The sequence below is a fragment of the Mytilus galloprovincialis genome, chromosome 6, assembly GCF_965363235.1.
Source record: "Mytilus galloprovincialis chromosome 6, xbMytGall1.hap1.1, whole genome shotgun sequence".
In the NCBI taxonomy this organism is placed as follows: domain Eukaryota; kingdom Metazoa; phylum Mollusca; class Bivalvia; order Mytilida; family Mytilidae; genus Mytilus; species Mytilus galloprovincialis.
Window position 1 is genome coordinate 17,528,327 of NC_134843.1, and position 25,188 is coordinate 17,553,514.

Sequence of the window (25,188 nt, forward strand, 5' to 3'; positions counted from 1 at the left end):
AAAAATTGAAACTGAATTTTGTTTTTCATTACAAATTTTATCTATTACTTTATTATTTGTAAATTTATCCAGGGACTTTCTATACTAGTATAGAAAGTCCCTGCTTCATCATATATAGTACAAAAATCATCCAAAACATTTCAATTCGTTTTGGCCTCAGATGACTTTTAAAATGTAGATGATATTATTGAAAAGCTTTTCTTTACAAAAATGTATGCTTCTTTTGAAGGCAGATTGTGAGCTTAAATGAACGGTGACCCCATTTATATGATAAAGTTCATTTTAGACAAACATATCGAAATCCTATATTTGATAAAAAAAAATTATACCCACACGGACCCCCCTTAAAAGGTTTGTTTTCACAATCAGTTTATTAGTGTAATATCACACCTCCTTTGTGCTTTTTCCAATAGAATATTGATACAAAATACAAAATACATCTTTTATTATCACTCAAATTTTAACTTAATGAATGTGCTTGCAATACATACATGTTTAACTGTACTGGAGATTGCGAACATGGTTATGCGTTTCATCATAGCTATAATTTTTGGTTACTGGACAGAACCTACAAAATGGTCATGGTTCCCTGTTTAAACAAATATATAGGAGCGAATGTTCATAGGTTCATCATCGATCGAACGTCAGAACCAGATATTCAAAATGGCAGAGTATCTCGCATCGATTTTTGGAACAGAAAAAGACAAGTATGACCATCAATAATGCGCTAACAAATTAAATAACAAAAACATCATTTCTATAAAATATTTTTATTTAAGGATGCTCATTTTAACACATCAAAGAGCATTCCTTTTCTTACAGAAACTGTTGAGATGAAAAGAGAAAATGCCCAGTTCGGGCGGCTCGAATCCGGGTCTGTTCGCGCCCAATCACGTTCGCACCCTTCCACATTCGCCCCCATTCACTTTCGCACCCCACATGTTCGCACCCAAATTTTGCGAAAAGTTCGTTCGCACCCCACGCGTTCGCACCCAATTTTACCGATTTTTTGGAGGTGTATTGGTATAAAAATATATGCCATTGTTTCTAAATAATTCGAGATACTGACAAGTTTTTTTGTGTCATGACAAGTTTATAAAAAAAAGTCCTTGTTTTTAAGTCGGATTATGTTATTCTGGCAACAACTATTTCATTTGTGTGTTGAATAATTCTTAATCGTGTTTTGGTTAGTGTATTGAAATAATTTGTTTTTCACTGTTTCTAGTCAATTAAGTGCGAATCTGACAACATGTTGAACAACTGGTATGCATGGTAAGTGTATTGCTATAATTAATATTTATTTTATTAGTATTTACATCAAAGCAATTTAAAACAACAATCATGATTTATAAACAACAGTAAACAATAACACCAAATTAGGTTGTTTATAAATACCATGTAGGGTGCGAACGGACGTGGGGGCGAAAATGTGAGGTGCGAACGTGTAGGGTGCGAAACTATATTGGGCGCGAACGGACCTGATACCGGGCGGCTCATGGTCTTCTTCTTCTTCTTCTTTAAGTTTTCCAGTTTTCCATCTGAATAAAGATGATTAATAACTGGTGCATACGTGGCCTATTTATTAAAATTAAGTTATATTTACAAACAGTGCAAAGAACAGATGTAGTGATTAAAACTATGTACATGAGATGAAGTTTTTTAAATAATAGTGGAGAGAACAGCATATGTTAGCTGATCTCTGAAAGAGTCGACTGTCTGTGTATTTACTACTGTGGTTGGTAAAAGATTCCATTGAGTTATTGTGTATGGGAAGAATGAAAATCTGTACGAGTCTTTTGATGTATAAATATGTCTGAAGGTGTGAGAAATGATGTTTTCTGGTTCTTGAGTCTGATGGAATGAGAATTGTGCTAGATGGTATAGCAACAAGTTGATGTGTGATCTTGTACATCATAACCAGTCGTGCACGCAGTCTGCGTTGTGTCAAAATAGGCCAGTTTAGTGTGTTCAGCATGTTTGATACACTACTAGTATTATGATACCTGTTGCAGGCATACCGAGCAGCTCGCCTTTGGACCATCTCTATCTTTGAAATAGATTCTGAAGTGTGGGGGTCCCAAACTGAGCAAGAGTATTCGAGTTTGGGACGGACAAGTGCTTGGTATGCCTGGCTCTTGATGTTTTGATTTGATGTTTTCAGATTTCTTCGAAGGAAGCCAAGAGTTTTGTTGGCCTTTGATATATTGTCATCTATGTGTTTGTCCCATTTAAGGGCATACGATACAGTTTTGATCCTGTATTTACAAGTTCGTGAAAATTTGGATATAGGCTATTTTTTACCTGATTAAATCAAATATGTAATAAAAAATATACCTTCATGTGCTACTTTTTGAGTAAAATGAGGTCGAAATTTTGTATATTTGCTCAAAATTCAGATTTGTGGCCGTAATTTCTTTTTCGAAAGAAAGACATAACTTTTTTGTTATAAAAGATAAACACAAATTGTTTTTTGTTAAATAATCGGTAATTTCTGTATTTTATAAGTATTCTAAAACATTGTGCATTTTTTATTCAGAAATAACTCATATTTATCAAATGTTCATGAATTGAAGAAAATACATCATTTTTTGCTGCATGTTTATCAAAATTAAAAAAAATCCTCTATTTACAGTTTTATAAAATTTGGGTCACATAATCTCCCTGCAAAATGAAACAAATTGCTGTTTTGAAAAATAGGGGTCCATGAACTCGTTTTCAAATTAAATCAGTTTGAATGATAAAAATCAGTCGAAAAATGCATCTTTTCCCGATATGTCACAGTTTGACGTCGCGAAAATAACATTTTACGTTAGCAACGTCATTACCTCCCCTGTAACTGTATCGTATGCCCTTAAGGTTTGATTGTAATGTGATGCCTAAGTACTTAGCAGATGTAACAGATTCTAGTATATGATTGTGGAGAGTGTAATTATGTTTTAAAGGTTGACGTTTAGTTGTTACAGAGAGAACATTACACTTGTCTGGGTGGAAGGCCATCAGCCAGTCCTCTTCCCATTTTGCAGCTGCGTCAAGGTCAGCTTGCAGTTTTAGGCAGTCACTCTGGGATTTAACTGGCATGTATAAGATACTGTCATCAGCAAATAGTCTTAGTTTGCTATGTGTAAGGTAGTCTGGAAGGTCGTTGATATACGCCAAGAATAAGACAGGACCTAAGACAGTACCTTGGGGAACCCCAGAGGTGACTGGGACTGTGCTTGATGATCTTCCATCCAGAACAACTGTCTGGGTTCGATCAGAGAGAAATGCAGAGATCCAATTTAAAGTGTTTCCATTAATGCCAAAATAGTGTAATTTGTATAGTAAGTGACGATGCGGAACTTTATCAAAGGCTTTCGCAAAGTCCATTATTACAAGGTCTGTTTGTGTATTTGAATTGTTTGTGGATTGAAGTTCTTGAATGAAGGAGAGAAGTTGTGTCTCACAAGAACGAGAGTGCCGAAAGCCATGTTGAAGGTCGTACAAGATGTTATTTGATTCGAGATGTTTCATGATGTGTGATGTTACTATGTGTTCCATTAACTTGCAGCAAATACAAGTTAATGAAATAGGTCTATAATTGACCGGTTTATGCTTATCCCCTTTTTAGCTCACCTGGCCCGAAGGGCCAAGTGAGCTTTTCTCACCACTTGGCGTCCGTCGTCCGTCGTCGTCGTCCGTCGTCGTTAACAATTTACATTTTGAACTTCTTCTAGAGAACCACTGAATGGAATGGAACCAAACATGGCATGAATGTTCCTTATGAGGTGCTGACCAAGTGTTGTTACTTTGTAGCCGATCCATCATCCAAGATGGCCGCCAGCGGGGGACTTAGTTTAACATAGGACCCTATGGGAAATGCATACAAATGACTTCTTTTAGAGAACCACTGAATGGAATGAAACCAAACATGACATGAATGTTCCTTATGAGGTACTGACCAAGTGTTGTTACTTTGTTGCCGATCCATCATCCAAGATGGCTGCTAGCCGGGGACTTAGTTTAACATAGGACCCTATGGGAAATGCATACAAATGACTTCTTTTAGAGAACCACTGAATGGAATAAAACCAAACATAGCATGAATGTTCCTTATGGGGTGCTGACCAAGTGTTGTTACTTTGTAGCCGATCCATCATCCAAGATGGCCGCCAGCAGGGGACTTAGTTTAACATAGGACCCTATGGGAAATGCATACAAATGACTTCTTTTAGAGAACCACTGAATTGAATGAAACCAAACATGGCATGAATGTTCCTTATGAGGTGCTGACCAAGTGTTGTTACTTTGTTGCCGATCCATCATCCAAGATGGCCGCCAGCGGGGGACTTAGTTTAACATAGGACCCTATGGGAAATGCATACAAATGACTTCCTCTAGAGAACCACTGAATGGAATGAAACCAAACATGGCATGAATGTTCCTTATGAGGTGCTGACCAAGTGTTGTTACTTTGTTGCCGATCCATCATCCAAGATGGCCACCAGACAGGAACTTAGTTTAACATAGGACCCTATGGGAAATGCATACAAATGACTTCTTTTAGAGAACCACTGAATGGAATGAAATCAAACATGGCATGAATGTTCCTAATGTGGTGCTGACCAAGTGTTGTTACTTTGTAGCCGATCCATTATCCAAGATGGATGCCAGCGGGGGACTTAGTTTAACATAGGACCCTATGGGAAATGCATACAAATGACTTCTTTTAGAGAACAACTGAATGGAATGAAACCAAACATTGCATGAATGTTCCTTATGCTGTGCTGACCATGTGTTGTTTCTTTGTAGCCCATCCATCATCCAAGATGGCCGCCAGCATGGGACTTAGTTTAACATAGGACCCTATGGGAAATGCATACAAATGACTTCTTTTAGAGAACCACTGAATGGAATGAAATCAAACATGGCATGAATGTTCCTAATGTGGTGCTGACCATGTGTTGTTTCTTTGTAGCCCATCCATCATCCAAGATGGCCGCCAGCATGGGACTTAGTTTAACATAGGACCCTATGGGAAATGCATACAAAAGACTTCTTTTAGAGAACCACTGAATGGAATAAAACTAAACATTGCATGAATGTTCCTTATGAGGTGCTGACCAAGTGTTGTTACTTTGTAGCAGATCCATCATCCAAGATGGCCGCCAGCAGGGGACTTAGTTTAACATAGGACCCTATGGGAAATGCATACAAATGACTTCTTTTAGAGAACCACTGAATGGAATAAAACCAAACATGGCATGAATGTTCCTTATGAGGTGCTGACCAAGTGTTGTTACTTTGTAGCCGATCCGCCATCCAAGATGGCCGCCAGTGGGGGACTTTTGAATGAAATTAAACATGTTCCTTTCCTTATCAATGAGGTTGTGTTGTCACTTTTAGCCAAATTTTATATTTTTTCATATGATTTCAAAAACCCAAGTAGAATCAGGTGAGCGATACAGGCTCTTGAGAGCCTCTAGTTTATATGCTGGTGCGACTCTAGCGTGTTTCCAGTCGTTAGGTGTAATACCAGTGTTGTATGATTTGTTAAAGATTAAGCATAGTATTGGTGCAATTTCTGTCTTCATTTCTTTCAGTAAGCGGCCACTGATGTTATCTGGGCCGGTGGCTTTATGTGGGTTGATCTTATTTAAGAGTTTTTCGATCCCATTTGGTGTTATATGTAATTCGCTGATATTAGGATGTGAACTGATGCCTTTGTTTGGTATTGGGTCATCTGTAACTGGGGTAAATACAGATTGAAACTGTTCGTTTAAGAGATTTGCTTTCTCTGTGGCGTCTGTAATGATGTTGCCGTCTTTCTTTAGTGCAGAGATACCAGATTTGTCAGTTCTTATTGACTTGATGTATTGAAAGAGTTTCTTAGGTTTGCTCTGATTTTGTATTAGAATGTCTGGTTCATTAATTAGAAGATCACATATAAGTTTTTCAATATATTCCCAGTAGGCTTTCCTTTGATCTTTTTGTACCTGAGCTTTCATCTTTTTATATTTCTCCGTGTATTCGCTGTTTTTTCGCTTTTTGTAAAGTTTGTTTTTCTTGTTAATTTGTCGTCTTAATTTATCAGATATCCACGGTAATCGATGTTTGTTTCGTAGGATTTTTGATGGAATGTGTTTTTCGACAGAGCTGATGAGTTTGGTTTTAAATAGTTCCCATAGCTCATTGGTGTTAAGAGAATCATAGTTGTCAATGATTGATTTGTAGATGGTACCTATGTCAAGTTTAATTTCGTCCCAGTTGGCTTTGTTATACTTGTATACTTTTTGTGGGGTTTCTCTTATTCTCTTAAGCCAGATGTCTGCTTCGGCATAGACAATATCATGGTCGCTTGAACCTATTGGTGGTAGTGTGGTTACTTTGTTGATGTATGTTGGGTTATTAATCATTATTAGATCTAGTATGCGATCATTTCTTGTTGGTGTATTGACAACTTGATGTAGGTTTGTGTCATTCATTATATCTAAGATGACGCACTGGAGGCTTTGTCTTTATTGTTCACTAGACTCTTGTCAACATGGTCTTATATTAAAAGCAAAAAAACTGACTACAGCGGAATAACATATCACTTAAGCAGAATGGGAAACTTATAACTGACACCAAACAAAAATCTGATGCACTCAACAGGCAGTTTCAATCAGTTTTCTCAGAACCAAACAAAATCACTGCTACTGAATTTGAAAACAATCAATACATGCAACAGAAAACAGCTTACCCTACCATGCCCGACATAAATATAACCATCCAAGGTATCTCAAAACTACTTTTAAACTTACCCAAGGCTTAAGCCACGTCTCCTTAGGGAGTTGGCACATGACATTTCACCAATACTATGCCTTACATATCAAAAATCATTAGACACTGGCGAAGTCCCTCCTGACTGGCGTACTGCACATGTTTCACCCATCTACCTGTCAGTGATATAACTCTATAGGGTTATTACAGAAAAATAACATACATTTGTTTGTTATAAACAACCCGATTTTGTACTTCAACATGATTTTATGTATTGTTTTTATCCTGATGAAGGTGCCCTAGGCACCGAAACATGTCGATCAATAAATTTCTGCAGCAGTCCATAAAGTGTTGTTGTTATATGGTGACGAAGTCCCCAATAACAGTAGAAAATTCAATAAAAAAAATAATTCTGGAAAATCTCCTGAATTTTTCATTGTACTAATGAACTCAAAATCGTTCAATTTTTTTTATGTCATGTTTTGAAATCCCAGACCTGCGCAGAAATGTACAATAAACTTCCTTTTTCCGGTCTCGTTTGTATGAAACTTTGAGTAAAATATATATTTATCAGTCTAGTATAAAATAGGAAGAAACGCGCAATACCAATTTCATTTTTAATAATTCCTTGATATGAAAAAACGTTACCTAATGATAGTGTTTCTTTGTTTACATTGCATATGACGTCATAATTTAAATAACGTCACAACTAAAATCCCTAACAACAGAACCAAACTCGGAAACGTTACGGTATTTCCGTTTCTTTTTTTTTTTGACAAATAATTAAGTTACAAAAAATTAATTCATACAGACTTCGTCCCCATTTACAGGTAATGCCTGCCTCATATTAAGACTCTACATTTGTTATAAACGTATTTACACTTTTGGTATTTAGCTGAATCTTGCCACCGAATGACCTTAGATCTACTCCTAATGACCTTTTGACGTCAAGCAACAATCACTTTTAAATTGTGACGTCAAATAATTCAAATTATATGATGTCAAAGTTTACAGGTACCTGTGTGATTTTACGTAATGGCGGACAAATTTGCATACAAGTCATTGAAGTGTAAATACATCTATTGTGAACTAAAAAATCAAAGAAGAACTGTGATAACATGTATGTTACATATTTCAAAGGGACAATATACATCATTAGTTTAGTTAAAATGTATAAGAGTTCTGTTGATATTACTTTTGTCTATATGCATGATATGTACATGTACAGTATACCTAACTATTGAAAGATATAACAGTTCATAGTTTGCCAATTTTGCATATGTTATTACAGAAAAATAATGCCTGTAATAACTAAAGGGTGTTATAACAGCTACTCTATATCACTTCAAAGCATTTGCTCAGACATACATCATGCTTAATTACAATGTATTTTAATTTATTGTAAGAAATAATGACCAGAGCATGTAATGAGGTTCTGCGCAAGTTTCTTAGTAATTCCCAAGTGTCTTATATAATAAGTTGCATTCCTTTAATAACTGAGCCTTGTTATCACAGCTAAGTTTATCCCTTAATAGCCTTGTCTCATTGATTTACCATGGTTAATAAAAAATGAATTTAATTAAAAAATTAGTTATCAAGGCTATACATTTAGTTTCTGCGCAAAGTCTCGAGAGTTCCCTAGAGCCCACTATAAATGAAAGAATTTTACAAATAACAAACATATGTTATTACAGATTTACAAAATTTAAGGAATAAAGAGTAGACAACTCATAAAAGTATCTGTAATAACACACATAAGTTATTTTCTGTAATAACCTTATAGAGTTATATCTCTGACTGTCTACAAGAAAGGTTCTAAATATAATCCAGAGAATTATAGACCTATTTCTTTGACATGCATATGTTAAAAACTTATGGAACATGTTGTAGTTAGCGCAATCATGACACACGTAGACAAACATAACATCCTGTATCCCCTAGCGCCTACAACACGGCTTTCGAAAAAACAGATCTTGTGAAACTCAACTTTTGGAATTTGTAGACATGGTGAACCAACACCTTGAGTGGTGATTGTGTGGTAGGGTAATAATAAATTAAAAATATGCACTACCACTATGTAAACAAATTTTGTTTTGTTTATTATCACAAATTTGTTATATTTCACTGTATATATGTCTTAACAAAGCAATGCGCAGTACAAGTGACGTAAACTTCAACGTGTTGAAGGCGGTCATTATATAGTAGAAGTAGTAGAAGACTTCTCATATAAGAATTTAATCGGGTTAAATATTATATCTTTTAAATATTGTGTACGTGTTCCAGGTCATTACTATTGTCGAAAAAAGTAAAATCAGAAAATGTCGCTGTACATGTACACTTGTCACCGATTCTCCAAGTCTACTTAATCCAGTTAAGGGAATAGGCCGTATTGCTATTTGGAAACCTGGGTCTCTTGGCTATTGACTTCATTCAACAGTCAATTTTACATTTTGGTGTCAGACATTTTCAATTGTGATGTCAAAATTTTACAGGACCAGTAATCATGGTAACGGTGAAAAAAATCAATTTAAAAGGTTTATTTAAATCTGTGAAAAGAGGAACGTAGATACCAGAGGGACATTCAAACTATTAAATCTATATTAAATTGACAACACCATAGCTATAAATGAAAACGTCAGACAGACAAACAATCGGGTCCGTGTATATTTGTGTCCATTCGTTTTTCGTTTTGAAATATATTTATATCAAAAACAAAAAACAAAATACAAGAGTGTTTTCATTTTTCCATTTTAATTTGATATTTCAAAACAAAAAACGAATAGACGCAAATATACACACTCCCAATAGTACACAAAACACAACATACATGACATAGCAGTTCTGGAAATCTCTGAATTCGGTAACGTTAACAAATTTGGTAACAGTTATATATTTGTTCCCAGCATGCCATTTTTATTATATATGCAAAAACCAAATGAACACTAAAGTTACCTAAGACCTAAGTCAATGGTTCAGTTATATAATTAAAGACTTGAGCAACACAAACCACACCAAAACTGGGGTTGATCTCAGCTGCTTCAGAAGTATATATATGCAGATTCTGCTTCACATGTGGCACCTGTCGTGTTGCTCATGTTAGTACAAACCCAGTATTAATTCTGAATCGGTAGGTTCTCATCCCCAAAAAGGGAAAGGAATTGTAGTAACGACACATCTGCTATCAACTGTTACGTACACAGATATTCCATAACCGTCAACCAACTCGTGTCATGGCTGCTGTAAAATTCATAATGGGATGATTGCAACTTCATCATTTGGAACTCTTCGTTTAAAATGTTCCTAGTAGCAAATATGTATCTGTTATCTGAAGAGGATAATATGATATGGTTCCAAAATTGCCACCTTACATGTAGCAAAAGATAAAAATAAATTTGCTTCAGGGTGGGCAAAGACATACTTTTTTCAAGGAAACATGAATTGTTTCCAACCTCACCACTCACCAAATCAAGCTTTGAACAGTGATTCAGGCTAAATACATGTATTTGATTTTTCAAAAGGTTAGAACAAATCACACATTTGGGATATATATAGATTTACAAGGAGATTATACACTGAACATTTATGTGTATGCTGTTGTACATGTATGCTTTATTAAAGAAATCAACATTTTGTTATTGTTTCGTTTCAGAGTTAACTGTTCCTTTTACTTTAAAATTGGAGCCTGTCGACATGGAGAAAGATGTTCACGTCTTCACAACAAACCAACTTTCAGTCAGGTGACATACATACATCATTGTACATGATAGCTTTAAAACAATTTTTTCGTCATTTCTGTCATTTTAAGTAGATTAACATGATCAATAGTGTTATCAATGAGTTAATTTTTTGAGGGATGAAGAAAAACTGAAAAAGTAATTTCATTAATTTTTTTGAAAGTTTTTAACTGAAGTTTTATCAAACCTGTTACCAGTCAGGGGACTGAAATAAGTGATTTTTAAATCACTTATTTGAGTAGCAAATTCGAAGTTTTGTCACAAATTGTGATTTTGTAGTTTTATCAAAATTTTAAACACATAGGTTTAAATAATATCATTTGATTAGTAAAATTGATTAAAAATGAACATTTTGCTTCTTTTAAGTAGCAAGGTTTATTCATTTGATGCTATCATTTAGCTGCAAATTCTATTTTAGTTGAAAAAATGCTATAATATTGGCTTTACATAATGAACTGATACTTTCTTAAAAGATTTTCCCCAGCAGTGGGAGTATTTTTCCTGTATAGTTCAAGGCTTCATCTTTTAGATTATGTAATAAAATTCTACTGTTCGTGATAAAAATTTCACTGTTCATGGGTGTTGAAATTAGTGGGGTTTATAAAAATAATGATACTTAAAGAAGTGATTTTTAGGAAAGAAATTGAGGTATGATACTTAAACAAGTGATTTTTATGTCATTATCCTAGATTCAGTACAAGGTCATCACCTGAAATGACCTGGTTATCCTATCAACACAGATGTTGGTTCTGATAGTTTAAGAAACATTATAATTAGTCCCTGGATCAAAAACTTTATGAATATATAAAAAGATGTGGTATGATTGCTTAGCCTAATAAGACCACTCTCCACAACAGACACAATGACACAATTTTTAGTAGAATTTGACTGCCCTGGTATACAAAAAATATAAACAATGTCGGGACTAGTAGCTTAGCACATATTATCAAACAACAAAGGACCATAAAACTTACTGTTTTGCAACAAGGTTTATAGAGGAACTTTCCCGGAATGAAAAGATCCTGTATCCTCCAAAACATAAGTATAAGCAGGGTTCTCACTAAGGATTTTTGAAGCCAAGTCCAGTGACTCGTTATTTTTGGCCATGATTAGGCCAACAGTTAGAATAAGATACTTTATTGCAATATAGTTTCTCGACTTTCATAATAGAGCAATGAAATGACATTAAATTCAGATTACTTTTAAACTTTTAATATAAAATGATGATATGTGTGTTCAGTTTATACAGAATGTTACAATCTTGATGCATCTTTGGACTCACCAGTTTTGAAAATGGTGAGTCCAGACAGCTTTTCATGAGTCCAGGGGCAGGGACTCACCGTAGTGAGAAAGAACCCTGATAAGCATATGGTATATTATCTATAACAATGCTAAGGGATGAATGACATGTGTAAATTATGTAATGAAGAAATGGTTATGATATTTAGTGTATTGTATGTTTCAGACTGTTGTTATGATTAATGCCTACCTGAACCCACAGAATGCTGCCCTTACAGCTGATGGCTCACATAGTATGTATTATGTGTCCAATATTGTCTGTTGTTGTTGTGAAAAAAAAAGAGATTTTAAATTATTTTCTGTCTTAAATTTGTCATGACCTTAATTTTGTTCAGTATTGTCTACATTTTAGCAATTTTACTTATGTTTTTCTGTTGATACTATTAAATATCAAAAGTTTGTTAGCTCTAGATCTTTTGTTTGGAAATACATTCTTGCAAACACACTGTATTTATGGATTTATTGGAAATATTATAATTGAGAGAGAAAAAGTTAGAAATTGTATAAATATGCCTCTTATGCATTTCTTTGTTGTATAATTCACATTTTAACCTTTATCCTTGTGCAAACATGACTTCAATTGACTTTTAGACCAAATACATCTGGTACTACACACGTCACTGGATTTATCAAAAACAAAAATTTGAATTTAGAACTAGTAAACTACATTTCAAACCTGTAATCAATGTTCATGACTTATTTTTATGCTTAGATAACACTATTAAGTGGTCATGGTTGTTCAATTGGTAAAGGTCAAAACTGGTAAATGGTCATCCTATCCTGTGTTGTATATTTTTCTGCTATTTATTTTTGTAGATACTCATTTCTTTTTTGTTTTAGATTTTACTCTGTTTTTTGTTGTAGACACAAAGATTTATTTTTAGCTGCAGATGATCACCACATTTTATTTGTTTACATTGTAAAATTATCAAATTTGCTTACAATTTAGTTTATCTATATAGCTGTTGCTTTGCAAGTGTTTGTTGGTATTGGTCAGCTTTGGCTCAATTATACATATTTATTCATTCAGAACTTTTATAAAGAAAAATCTTGTTAAAAAAGTATTCTGGAAGAAAATTTTAGATTATCATTTCATTGCATTTCACATCATAATTTGTGATTTTGTTTTATATCAAATTATAAAAAAATGCTTGTTAGCATATTTATAGCACAAACCTTATGGATAAATTATCTTGTATGCAATTTGAATTTTTATGTAATTCAAAACAGACCATTACTGCACATAGAATGAAATTCAAAACAGTGTGGCTGTGGCCATTGATTGACACATTAAATTCATCCATTGACTGGGACAATTTAGTGAACGTTTGTATGTAACAACTACTGCTCACTATGTACTTTTTAAAGACACCTAAACTATGGGGTCACCAAAGGTTCTCAACACCGTAATAAATTAATTTGAAAAACTAATCAGAAATAACATGATGTTTTGATTTATATCAATTATATAAATCAAAACATAAAGGTTATTCCTGATTAATTTTTTGAATTATTTTATAATTAAAGGCGTTAAGAATCCTTTGGTGACCCCACAGTTGAAATGTCTATCGTAGGTACGTCGTGAACAGTGGTCGTTACAGACAAACGTTCACGTAAATTGTCCCAGTCAATGGATGAATTTAATGTGTCAATCAATGGCCACAGCCACACTGTTTTGAATTTCATTCTATATATATTTATGGTTTTGTGTACACTTTAGGTACAAATATTCACATTTAAATGTGTGTATTTTTTGAATATTAATATTATGATTAGTTCAATAGCATTCAACTACAAACATAACAATAAATCAATTCTTTGTATGCTATGTATATATCTATACATGCTCATATCAGTTTTATTAATTAAATCTTTGGTAACAAAATATGTAGGTTTAATATTGAAGATAGGTTTTATGTATTAATTCATTAACTTTTACTGTCATGACTTGTATAAATTAATATTTGCTGTTTATCTGTTAGTTTAAAGTTTTTGTTAAAATATACCACAACTAGAATGAAAACAGTTATAACTATAATCACATCAGAAGTAATTATATATACAAATGAAAAATGTCATTTTTGATTTTATTTGAAATATACCGAAAACATTGCATTTGTCACAGAAAATAATGCCTTTAACCCTGCATTAATTCGTCTTATTTTGAAAATATACTTTTTCTCCTCTTGTTATGATACTATAAAGTTTATAAAGGTGGTACCTAACACTTCAGGGAGATAACTCTGTAAAGTCAGCTAAAGGTTTTAATTATGTTGTGTTGTAAAAGGAATATTAAGCTTCTCAATGATCAAAATTGGTGTTTGTCAAATTGCTATATAACCAGTGTAATTTTTCTGACAAAACGGTTGGTTCAAAAAAATTTATATTTTAATATTTTTGTTAAAGGATCAAAGTAAATACCTTGACAAAATTTTATAAAAATTAAAAGAGCCAAATTAATTTTAGTGAAAGTGTTGGGTACCACTTTAAGTTAAGATTATAATATTTGTTTGTCGATACAATCAAACTAACAAATAGTCAGTTCTAGGCCATGGAAGTTTCAAGCCAATCGAAATTCTCAGTAAATGAATATTGAATAAAACTCTTGTTGACATTTTATTATAGAAAATTAGTTTCAAGTCTGAAAAAGATGTTTACAGAAGACTATTAGTTGACACTCTGCATGATAAGAAGCTGTCTTTAATTACAAAATTCAACATCTTTGCAGTAGAAATAAACTGTTGGAAAAAAAAATGATTTCAAGTAAACATAGCATTGTAGGTAGGAATGCCATGGATGTAGAGGGCTAATGGCCACATCCTAAATTTTATCATTGAAGAGTATATTTACTATCATAAAAAGTTAACAAACTCATTATTGGCACCATATTACTCATAGAAAACTTGCCAGTACTCATAACACCTTTTAAACTTCTCTCAGAAAAAAAGTTGGTCTCAATATTGATATTTCTAAAATCCCATTTTTTTGGGTCAGAAAAAAACCACTTGTACAGCCTTTTTGAATAATTTAATTCAATATCCTAAATATAATCTTGAGGTGCCTGATAGGGTTGGGGGGTCTCATCATGATTCACGAGTTGATTTTTTTGTCAATCACGATTCACAGAAAATAAATTTCCATGATCACGGATTATGAAAATATAAAAAAAAAATCTAGAAAAATGGACCACAATAGCGAAAATGAGCTGATCACGAAGAACGAAAATAACCCATCAGGCCCCTCAATCTTTGGTTTTAAGGTTAAAATAAAACTAAAAGGTTATGAGGATATATGTTTTATATTAGTTGTACAGGATGATGTTGAGGCCCAGCAAGATTTTGACAACTTTTTCGAGGAAGTATTTACCGAGTTAGAGGATAAGGTAACTATATAATGACGCTCATTTTATTACAGATTCAGTAATTGTCACATACATACAATGCAAAATATTGGTAATTTGGCAAATAAAGATTTGAAAATTGCTGAATAGATCAAATCTAGAATTTTTCAATATTATAGATTAGACCCCTTTTACATTATTGATAAATCACAAAACTAATCTAAATTCTTCAAAATTGTATTTACGATTTTCGGATATCAGAAATTTATATTGTGCATTACAGTGTGTGACAGTTTCTTCGGCTTTTTTCCAATTTGTAGCCAGCAGTGTTCCCAGACATAAAAGGATTTAGTAACCCTTTTTGTGTGTAATTATATATTTTGCCTCTGTTTATTTTTTTATCAGTCCATATGGATGAAATTGAGATCCAACAACACTACGATGAATTCTTTGAAGAAATCTATGTAGAAATGGAGAAGGTAGGATGAGAAATTGTGTCCATATCTAGTCCTTTATAGATAACCCTATCATTGCTATATGAATTTATAATTAACTCTTTTAAGAAATAATACAAGCATGCTTAGAAACTGAAAAAGGTGGAAAACATTATAAGTTCTGAAACCTTGCCTGTATCAATGTGTATATTTTATTCATGTATTTTTAGAACCTTCAATTCTCAAACTTTACTGATTCATTTTACTTTACAAACAAGTATAATACAAGTATGAACTTATATTGTCCTATTGACTAACAACACATCTTATAATACAATAATAAAAAAATATCAAATTAACTGACTTAAAAGTACCTATAAATATTAAAGCCTACTTGCATTATATCTTGAAAGGGTTAATTCTATATGAAGGAACTTTACTGACTGTCTTTGTATGATTAACATAAATGTAAAAGCTCATGTAACATTGATGTTCAATTTTGCTGACATTCTTGATTTTTTGCTCAGTTACCGGTACTTGAATATGCTTCAACATATATATGTAATATAAAACTTTTAACAATATTTCGATGGACTAAGATTCATTCATTCAGAATTACCATGCCCAATGATACTGTAGACAGATTTAAGATTGTTAGATAAATTTGCATATGCTTTAACAAAACCATCTTACAAAAAGCTTTTAAACCCCAAACACAGGTCAAGCTTGAATTTTGAATATTTTTTATGGACTTTATAAACCCTTAGCAGACATTTTTTGGCTGGTTGAATAGGAATCATCTTTTCCCCCATTTTTCTGTCCATGTGCTTTGTAAGTGCAAATATCTATCCTTATATTAACGAAACTTTCCACATTGTGCATAACTAAGTGTACTCCTATCCCTACATGTTAATGGGAGATGATGAACTTACTTCGTTCAATAATGAAAATATGGAGTAACAGTCTTTTGCAAGGTCCTCCTAAACTGCTGGAGAAATATTGATGAAACTGTTCACAGTAAAAAGATTAGTTGTAGAATATACTATAGCTAGGAAAGTTTACAAACTTCTTGTCGGGAGGGCTCCATGTTCTCTGTCTTTTCAAACCTCTTGCAATGAAGATCCACCTGTAGATTTTAATCCATGTTTGATATGTTCTCCTTTATACTTGGTTGAATATCTGTCTCAGCATTTGCAATCATATCACCTAACTCTATAAATGAATTAGCGCTAGCTGTCAAATTCATGTCAACTGATTTGACCAAAACTCTCATATTTAATATATAGCATATTAAAACGTATATCTCAATTATATAAGAGAAACAATTAACAATGCATGGACTTGCTTAAGTGTATCAGCATGTACTGCATATTTTAGACTAGACCCCATCTAATTATTCATCAGGATGATCTCTGAACACGGCAGACAGTCATATAGCCAGATACAATCATAAATATAAAAAGACAGACAAGCTAATGCAATTGTATAATGATAAAATATCAAGGTCTGTTTGATTTCATGGTAATACCCTTAACACATGTGCAACTCATCTCAACTAAAAAGGTTGCATGAATACACATTCAAATGAGTTGAGTTATTGACTTTCAAGCCAATGATACATCCGTAATTGTTATTTATGTTATTTTGAAAAAAATGGACAAATTGACTGCTAATTACCAAAAAATATTTCTTTATTCCCCACTTATAAATGTTTGAAACTAAACAAAATGATTTTAACTTGTTTTCTATTTCTTAGCTAATAATTCTTTTAGTTCAAAATGTTTTCAGTTTTTGATATTATTTAGTATTAACTTAATTCCTCTTTTTTTCTCACTTTGTATTTGAAAAATAATTGACTATATATTTCAGTATGGTGAAATAGAAGAAATGAATGTTTGTGACAACCTGGGAGATCATTTGGTTGGAAATGTATACATCAAGGTTAGTTGTGTCTTCTGGGTTGCAGTCTCAATAAAATGTAAACACTGCAACTTTTTTTTTAGTTAACTCTACTAAATATTGGATGTGGGTTGACCTATTTTTTATTTGACATAATAAAGATTTTCATGGATCTGTATTTAAAGTCAGCATACATATACTGTGAAAGTGCTTTAATTCGTGGGTATCAATTTTCGTGGTTTGAGTAATATTTACATGTTCGTGGATTTTTAAATTCGTGGATTTTAGTTTTCCAAAAATAATAATTAAAAAATGAAAGCCTTTAGAAAGGAAGGTTACAAATAGTCTGGATTGAAGGAAATTGCAAAGTAAACATTGACACGTGTAAATCGTAGTGATAACACTAATTAACCCATGATAAAGTGATCAACAGATTAAAGACCATCAAAGGAGGTGTTAATTATGCCATAAACATGTCACCTAAAGAAAACATTAACGAAACAAATGCTATAAATGCTATAAATGTATCTTGAATTGTCAAATAATAAATCAAAATCAAGCCCAGCATGAAATTATTATTTCCAATATGTACGAGAACTATGAGGATATGAAATGAACACTTTATCATACTAGTATATCAATACCAGAAATCTGTCTTTAATCGATCAAAAAATATTTTTTATGAGAATTAAAAGATCAACAGTTGTACAGTTTAGGTTATTAAAGATTAAATTGGTATAATCCTGTATGCGGTTGTAGTTCTGTGACTGCTATTTAAGTATTCTCAGATTTGGCGTTCTTCAATATATTCTCTAGATCATTCTCAGTAGTCAAACCTACCGATGGGGATCTTTCCATGTCTTGATTTGGACAATGGTTGTTTTATTTCGTTGGACACTTAAATTCGTGGATAAAGTCATCCACGAAAACCACGAAAATTGGTACCCCACGAATAAAAGTACTTTCACAGTACACCAGTAGTAATTAATTTACCAGTCAATTATTTTTCTTTTATAACAGAAAGTTAATTCAACTTTATTTTGTTCATTTGCAAATGGTAAAATGATAGCTGTTACTCAGGTTTACTCTGCAGTTTAATAAAATGAATAGTTAAATTAAATTTCGACTTAATATCATTTATTGTATGTTTTGATAGTTTCGTTATGAAGAAGATGCAGAGAAAGCTGTGAATGATTTAAACAACCGTTGGTTCAATGGCCGACCAATCCACGCTGAATTGTCACCAGTAACAGACTTTAGAGAAGCTTGCTGCAGACAGTATGAAATGGGGTAAATATATTAAAAATCATACAGGTTGTATGAAATGGGGTTAATAGATACAAAATCATATAGCTTGAATAGATATATCTTACATACAGTATAGTCAAATAGATACTAGTTCATACAGACAGAATAGAATTGTGTAAATATATTCAAAATCATACTGACAGTATGGATTATGGAATAGGGTAAATGAATATATAATCTATGGGGCAGCATAGAATGTGGTAAATAGATACATAGAGAATAATACATGGCAAAATCTGTATCATATGTCGTATCATCCTGAGACACCAATATCAGCCCAAGGGCCTTTAGGCCCGAGGGATGATATTGGTCGAGTGTGATATGGCATGTGATACGGATTTTGCCATGTTTTATACGCTTTATCATATATTTCAACAGGAGAGTTATATTATATGAACTGTTCACTGGGTTATATCAGTTCTACTTTTGTCTTGTTTTAAAAGCCTTAAAAGAACTGCTCAATTACTTATCCAAAGCACCTGGGTTACCTTTACCATTTAGTGTGCCAAAAAATATGAAAACTTGATGTTCGTGACGTCACATGTACATACAAAACAATGACGTCACGTCCGAATGATCATACCTATTTTGAGGAAAATATTCTTAAGCTTACATAAATAAAAACTGACTATGTAAAAAAAAAAAAAAGTAGGGATGTGATAAAGGGTATGCGATAAAGGGTGCGCATCAAAGTTGCGCAATATGGATTAAACAGCAGGCTATTTATCACATATTCAAAACTACTGTATTTACTACTAAACATATGATAAAAAATTGTACAGACAATATGTATAATGATAAAAGGATCAAAAGCAAGGTACAAAATGTATTCATAAATTACTCCAGTTAGTTGTGGAACTAAATAATACTCTAGATCTTTAAAAACAAAAACTTCTTCAAAGGAGAACATTTTCTATATTTGTGTATTTTTTTCACTGTTACAAAATGCACATTATTTTGATTATAAAGTATTTTCAACATCACTTACATTAGATTAACACACGATTTTCATTTCTATGAAGAGTGAAATGTTGATATTATGTTGTTAGGCATTCAAAAGATGAATTTATTTTCAAATTTATAAAAAGCCAACAACAAAGAAGATACTTACTCTTTAATTTCAGAGAATGTACCAGAGGGGGCTTCTGTAACTTCATGCATCTGAAACCAATTTCAAGAGAACTGAGACGAGAGTTATACGGCCGTAGTCGTAGGAAGAGAAAGTAAGAAATTAGTTTCAAGAGAATTCACATTAGAAAATTCGTTAATATTTATAGCATGATTAGCATAGCAATTGGAAGGATAAGTTGAGAAAAAAATATCACAACACTTTACAATAAAGGACAAATCAAATAATATTTTATTTTAAAAAGTCAAAAAGTGACACGCCTTAGATGAGCTAACGATTTTGGATGTAAAAGTTACACTGAATAGTATATTTTAAGGATAAACATTTTCACTCATTTTTCACATGAAAATAAAATATAAGTATTAAAAAAAATGAAAGGATTTTAACTGTGTTAAATGCCTATACTTTTTCAGGTCAAGGTCTAGATCACCACCAACAAGAAGAAGTCGCAGTAGAAGTGCAGGCAGGGAAAACAGAGGAAAACGATCAAGGAGTAGGGAGCGTAGGTCAAGTAGGTCAAGAAGTCGTGAACGTGGGGGAGGAGGAGGAGGACATCGTCGGGATAGAGATCGACATGGAAGATATTGAACGGACAAAATCTCAAATTATTGATTTGAAATTAACAGAAAAAGAATGAAGATATTGAATGTTTTAGTCTGTTTTTTTTATGACATGTTATTTTCACATTGAAATCATTACATTATGTTACAACATTATCATTATTATGGTGAAAATTCAAAAAATGTTCCAATAAAATTGTTTTTTAACATTAAATGTTTTAGGACCAAATTTTAAAAAGCCAAGGGTTATTATAAGTTATCCATAATGTACATAAACATGTTTTTTTCACAATAAAACAAAAACAAGTTGTTTTTATATTACATTGTATCTTTGAAGTTATTATTTAATTTTTATATACAATATATAATCATGACAGAATATACAACATGTCTGAAAGTGTCAAAATAGTACGTTCATTCATTTGTTTATTGATTTTCACCCATGCAGTCCTTAAACATTTGCTTTGGTTATTTCACATTTTTGTTTGAATCTAACTTTTAGTGCACAAACTTTGTTATTTTTACTATCTTTAAAACTTGTCTTAAAGAATAGGAAATTATAAATTAAATTGAGAATGGAAATGGGGAATGAGTCAAAGAGACAACAACCCGACCAAAGAACAGACAACAGCCGAAGGCCACCAATGGGTCTTCAATGCAGCGAGAAACTCCTCCACCGGTAGAAGTCCTTCAGCTGGCCCCTAAACAAATATGTTACTAGTTCAGTGATAATGGATGTCATACTAAACTCCTAATTATACACATATTATCAGTTTATCAGATATTTGTAGCAATCCTTCAATTATATTTGGTGAATGGAATGATCAGGAGGTGTACATGTCAGTGTGGCATGATTCATCTACCCATGATAAAATTTCAATGTGTGCATTATTTTTTGTGTGTATTTATCATTGTGAGGTTAAACCATGGAAAAACTAGGATTTACCATTTCAGGAAATGCTGTTTACAGATAATGCTATCAAAAGTATCCATGCAACTTCTTATCTCATCTGACCTAAAAGGCCATGTGAGCTTTGCCATCCTTTTTGTCCAGTTTCAATTGGTAGTCTTAAACTTTAAAAAAAAAATCTCCTCTAAACTACATAGCCTAATGTTACCAAACTTTACTTAAATGTTTCTTAGGGTATTTAGTTTTCATTGTCCATTGGCAAGTGTGGTTAAAAATAGATAAAAAAAAAAACCATTTCAATTAGAGCATCACAGTTTACTACTCATTTTGAGGCCCTAGAACATGGTCCAGGAACTCGATTTAACTAGCAATATTGCTGTACATGTACATTAGCTTATCTTTTTCTGAAATTTCTGTGAACAGGCAAGACATATCTCTATGTAAATAGTAACTTTGGTTATTGTTTTGGAAACACAGAAATTTTATACAGTAATAATGACTAAAACAATTTTATACAGTTATAATGACTAAAACAATAGTCTATTTTCACATTACCGACTTTTGACTCAAGGTTCAATATTTTTTCGACCTACTATGTGGTAAGACATCCTGGTACTTGGTCAATTACGAGCAATTAAAAGAAGTGAAATCAGAAGTATAAACGGTGCAATTTGGGGAAAAAGCATTAAAGAGTAAATTTCCCCTCTAAATTGTACTGAATAAAATCTTGAATTAACCTATTTACCTTGCTCTTACTTGACCGGGATATCCAGCCATAGAGAAGGTAACCTGTCAAAAAAAATATAAATTCCAGAGTCAAACGTCACTTATATGAAAATGGTCTGATTTCTATAAAAAATGCACAATGGACAAATTGTCAATTGACTCCTTTTAGGAATTATTGCTCTTAAAAGACTAAATTTTACTCATTTACCTTTTTTACATAAAAAAGTTCTAAAAATAAAATCTGCAAATAAGCCAAAATTAGAGAATTGTAGATTAACCTCTATAGGAAGACTATTTATACTCTTTGTTTTTTTCTTTTGCCTTTTGTTGCAAAAAACTATGATGGATAGAAACTGTGAAAGCTTAAGTGCTCAGCAAAGTAAGATCTACAAATAAATCGACTTTACTTAAAAGGTTTATGACCCCTTCCGTAGCCATTTTTGTATGAACTTTTTAAACTTCAATTGTATCAAAACTACAGATATAATGAATAATAGAGATAGGCCATTTTGTACATATACCAAGGGGAAACTTTATGCAAAGCATCATTATTTACTGTTTCATTGCATTTAATAGGAAAAGAGTACTTTGTGGCAAATAAATCAAGATTTTTATAGAAAATCCACAGAGATTTTTGTTAAAAATTTTGAAACATAGATTACTTACTTGCTTTTCTGTGATGTGCTAGTGTTTATTTTTTACAAAAAGTTCTAACCAACCTGTAAATTCCAAAATACCTCGTGCTGGGTCACTAAAGTCGAGGTGTACTTGATTTGGTCCATATTTTTATTTGTTTTAACCAATAACTACATTAATAAAATTGTTCTAAGGAAATCAATGCTAGCACTGCATGCAATAATCCTATATCTATCAGTAATTAAATTACCAAATATGAAAGTACAAGGATAAAGGCTATGGATTTTCTATGAAATTTATATATGTTTCATATTGAATCAACACAAGGGTACATAATCCTTAAGTACTATTTTAGAAGGTAAGAAGACTTAATGATCCTTCATAATTTATAAGATGCCCTATGTTATGAAGTTTGCTGTCTGTCACATGTCCAGTCTTTGTCCTCATTTTCATGGTTCAGTGACTACTTGAAAAAAAGTAAAGACTTAGTATTCTTAATTTCTCTCTGATGAGTAATAGGATAACTGTACTTGGTTTGTGCATACTTGCAAGGTCCTCAACACTGTCAGAAAGTTTTCACTTGACCTTCACCTAGTTTCATGGATCATTGAACAAGGTTAATTTTTGTTGTTTAAAAGGCCATATCTCAGATACTATAAGCAATGGGTCTTCTATATTTGGTGTATGGAATGATTGTTAGGTGAACATGTTCATCTGGCAGGTGTCATCAGACCTTTGTCCAATTTTCATGGTTCAGTGGTTAAAGTTAAGTTTTTGTGTTTTGGTCGGTTTTTATACGACCGCAAAAATTGAAAATTTTTTGGTCGTTTATTGGTATCACGTTGGCGTTGGCGTCGTCGTCCTCGTCATCCGAAGGCATTTGGTTTTTGCACTATAACTTTAGTATAAGTCAATAGAAATCTATGAAATTTAAACACAAGGTTCATGACCATAAAAGAAAGGTTGGGATTGATTTTGGGAGTTTTGGTCCCAACAGTTTAGGAATTAGGGGTCAAAAAGGGCCCAAATAAGCATTTTCTTGGTTTTCGCACAATAACTTTAGTATAAGTAAACAGAAATCTATGAAATTGTAACAAGGTTTATGACCACAAAAGGATGGTTGGGATTGATTTTGGGAGTTTTGGTCCCAACAGTTTAGGAATAAGGGATAAAAAAAAAAAGGTCCCAAATAAGCATTTTTCTTGATTTTTGCAAAATAACTTTAGTATAAGTAAATAGAAATCTATGAAATTTTAACACAAGGTTTATGACCACAAAAAAGGTTGGGATTGATTTTGGGAGTTTTGGTCCCAACAGTTTAGGAATAAGGGGCCAAAAGGGGCCAAATTAAACTTTGTTTGATTTCATAAAAATATGAATTATTGGGGTTCTTTGATATGCCAAATCTAACTGAGTATTTAGATTCTTAATTTTTGGTCCCGTTTTCAAATTGGTCTACATTAAGGTCCAAAGGGTCCAAAATTAAACTTAGTTTGATTTTAACAAAAATTGAATTCTTAAGGTTCTTTGATATGCTGAATCTACAATGTACTTAGATTGTTGATTATGAGCCCAGTTTTCAAGTTGGTCCAAATCAGGGTCCAAAATTAAACTTTGTTTGATTTCAACAAAAAATGAATATATGGGGTTCTTCAATATGCTGAATCTAACCATGTATTTAGATTTTTAATATATGGGCCCGGTTATCAAATTGGTCCACATTGAGGTCTAAAGGGTCTAAAATTGAACATTATTTGATTTCATCAAAAATTGAATTCTTGGGGTTCTATGATATGCTGAATCTAACCACGTATTTAGATTTTGGATATTGGACCATAATAGGTAAATGTCCAATTTAAAAATTTTAAGCTTTTAAGTTTAAGTTCTTAGACCACATTCATTCTGTGTCAGAAACCTATGTTGTGTCAACTATTTAATCACAATCCAAATTCAGAGCTGTATCAAGCTTAAATGTTGTGCCCATACTTGCCCCAACTGTTCAGGGTTCGACATCTGCGGTCGTATAAAGCTGCGCCCTGCGGAGCATCTGGTTATAATATTGTATGTAATAAATCCACTATAATTGCTGTATGGAATGAGTGGAAATCTGGCAGGTTTCATCAGAACTTGACCTCATTTTCATGGTTAAAGCTAGGTATTTGTGTCTAGGTCAACTTTAGTTGGTGTATGGAAATATATTACGATGTGCAGATTATAAGATGTATATGTCTGTCTGGCAATTATCTGACCATGACATCATTTTCATGGTTCATTGCAATTAGTCAATCTTAAGTTTTCCTGGTTTAGTTTGCTTCTTAGATACTATATGCAAAATGTCAACTATATATATGTAACATCTAATGATTGTAAGCTGTGCATGTGTGTCTGGCAGGGTTCATCTGACCTTGGCCTAATGTTCATGGTTCATTAATCAATGTAAAGTTTGTTCTTCGATGTTTAACTAGGTAAGCGATT

At 32.6% G+C, this 25,188-nt stretch overlaps 1 protein-coding gene across 1 annotated transcript; it reads left to right on the forward strand.

Moving 5' to 3' along the window:
• The first annotated feature begins 623 nt into the window (after window positions 1-623).
• LOC143079093 (splicing factor U2AF 26 kDa subunit-like) lies at window positions 624-20,769 on the forward strand. The gene is made up of 8 exons (XM_076254267.1): window positions 624-707; window positions 10,388-10,475; window positions 11,938-12,004; window positions 15,517-15,590; window positions 17,415-17,486; window positions 18,601-18,734; window positions 19,877-19,975; window positions 20,295-20,769. The coding sequence occupies exons 1-8, from the start codon at window positions 664-666 to the stop codon at window positions 20,467-20,469; spliced, it is 753 nt and encodes a 250-aa protein (XP_076110382.1). The 5' UTR covers window positions 624-663; the 3' UTR covers window positions 20,470-20,769.
• The last annotated feature ends 4,419 nt before the right edge of the window (window positions 20,770-25,188 follow it).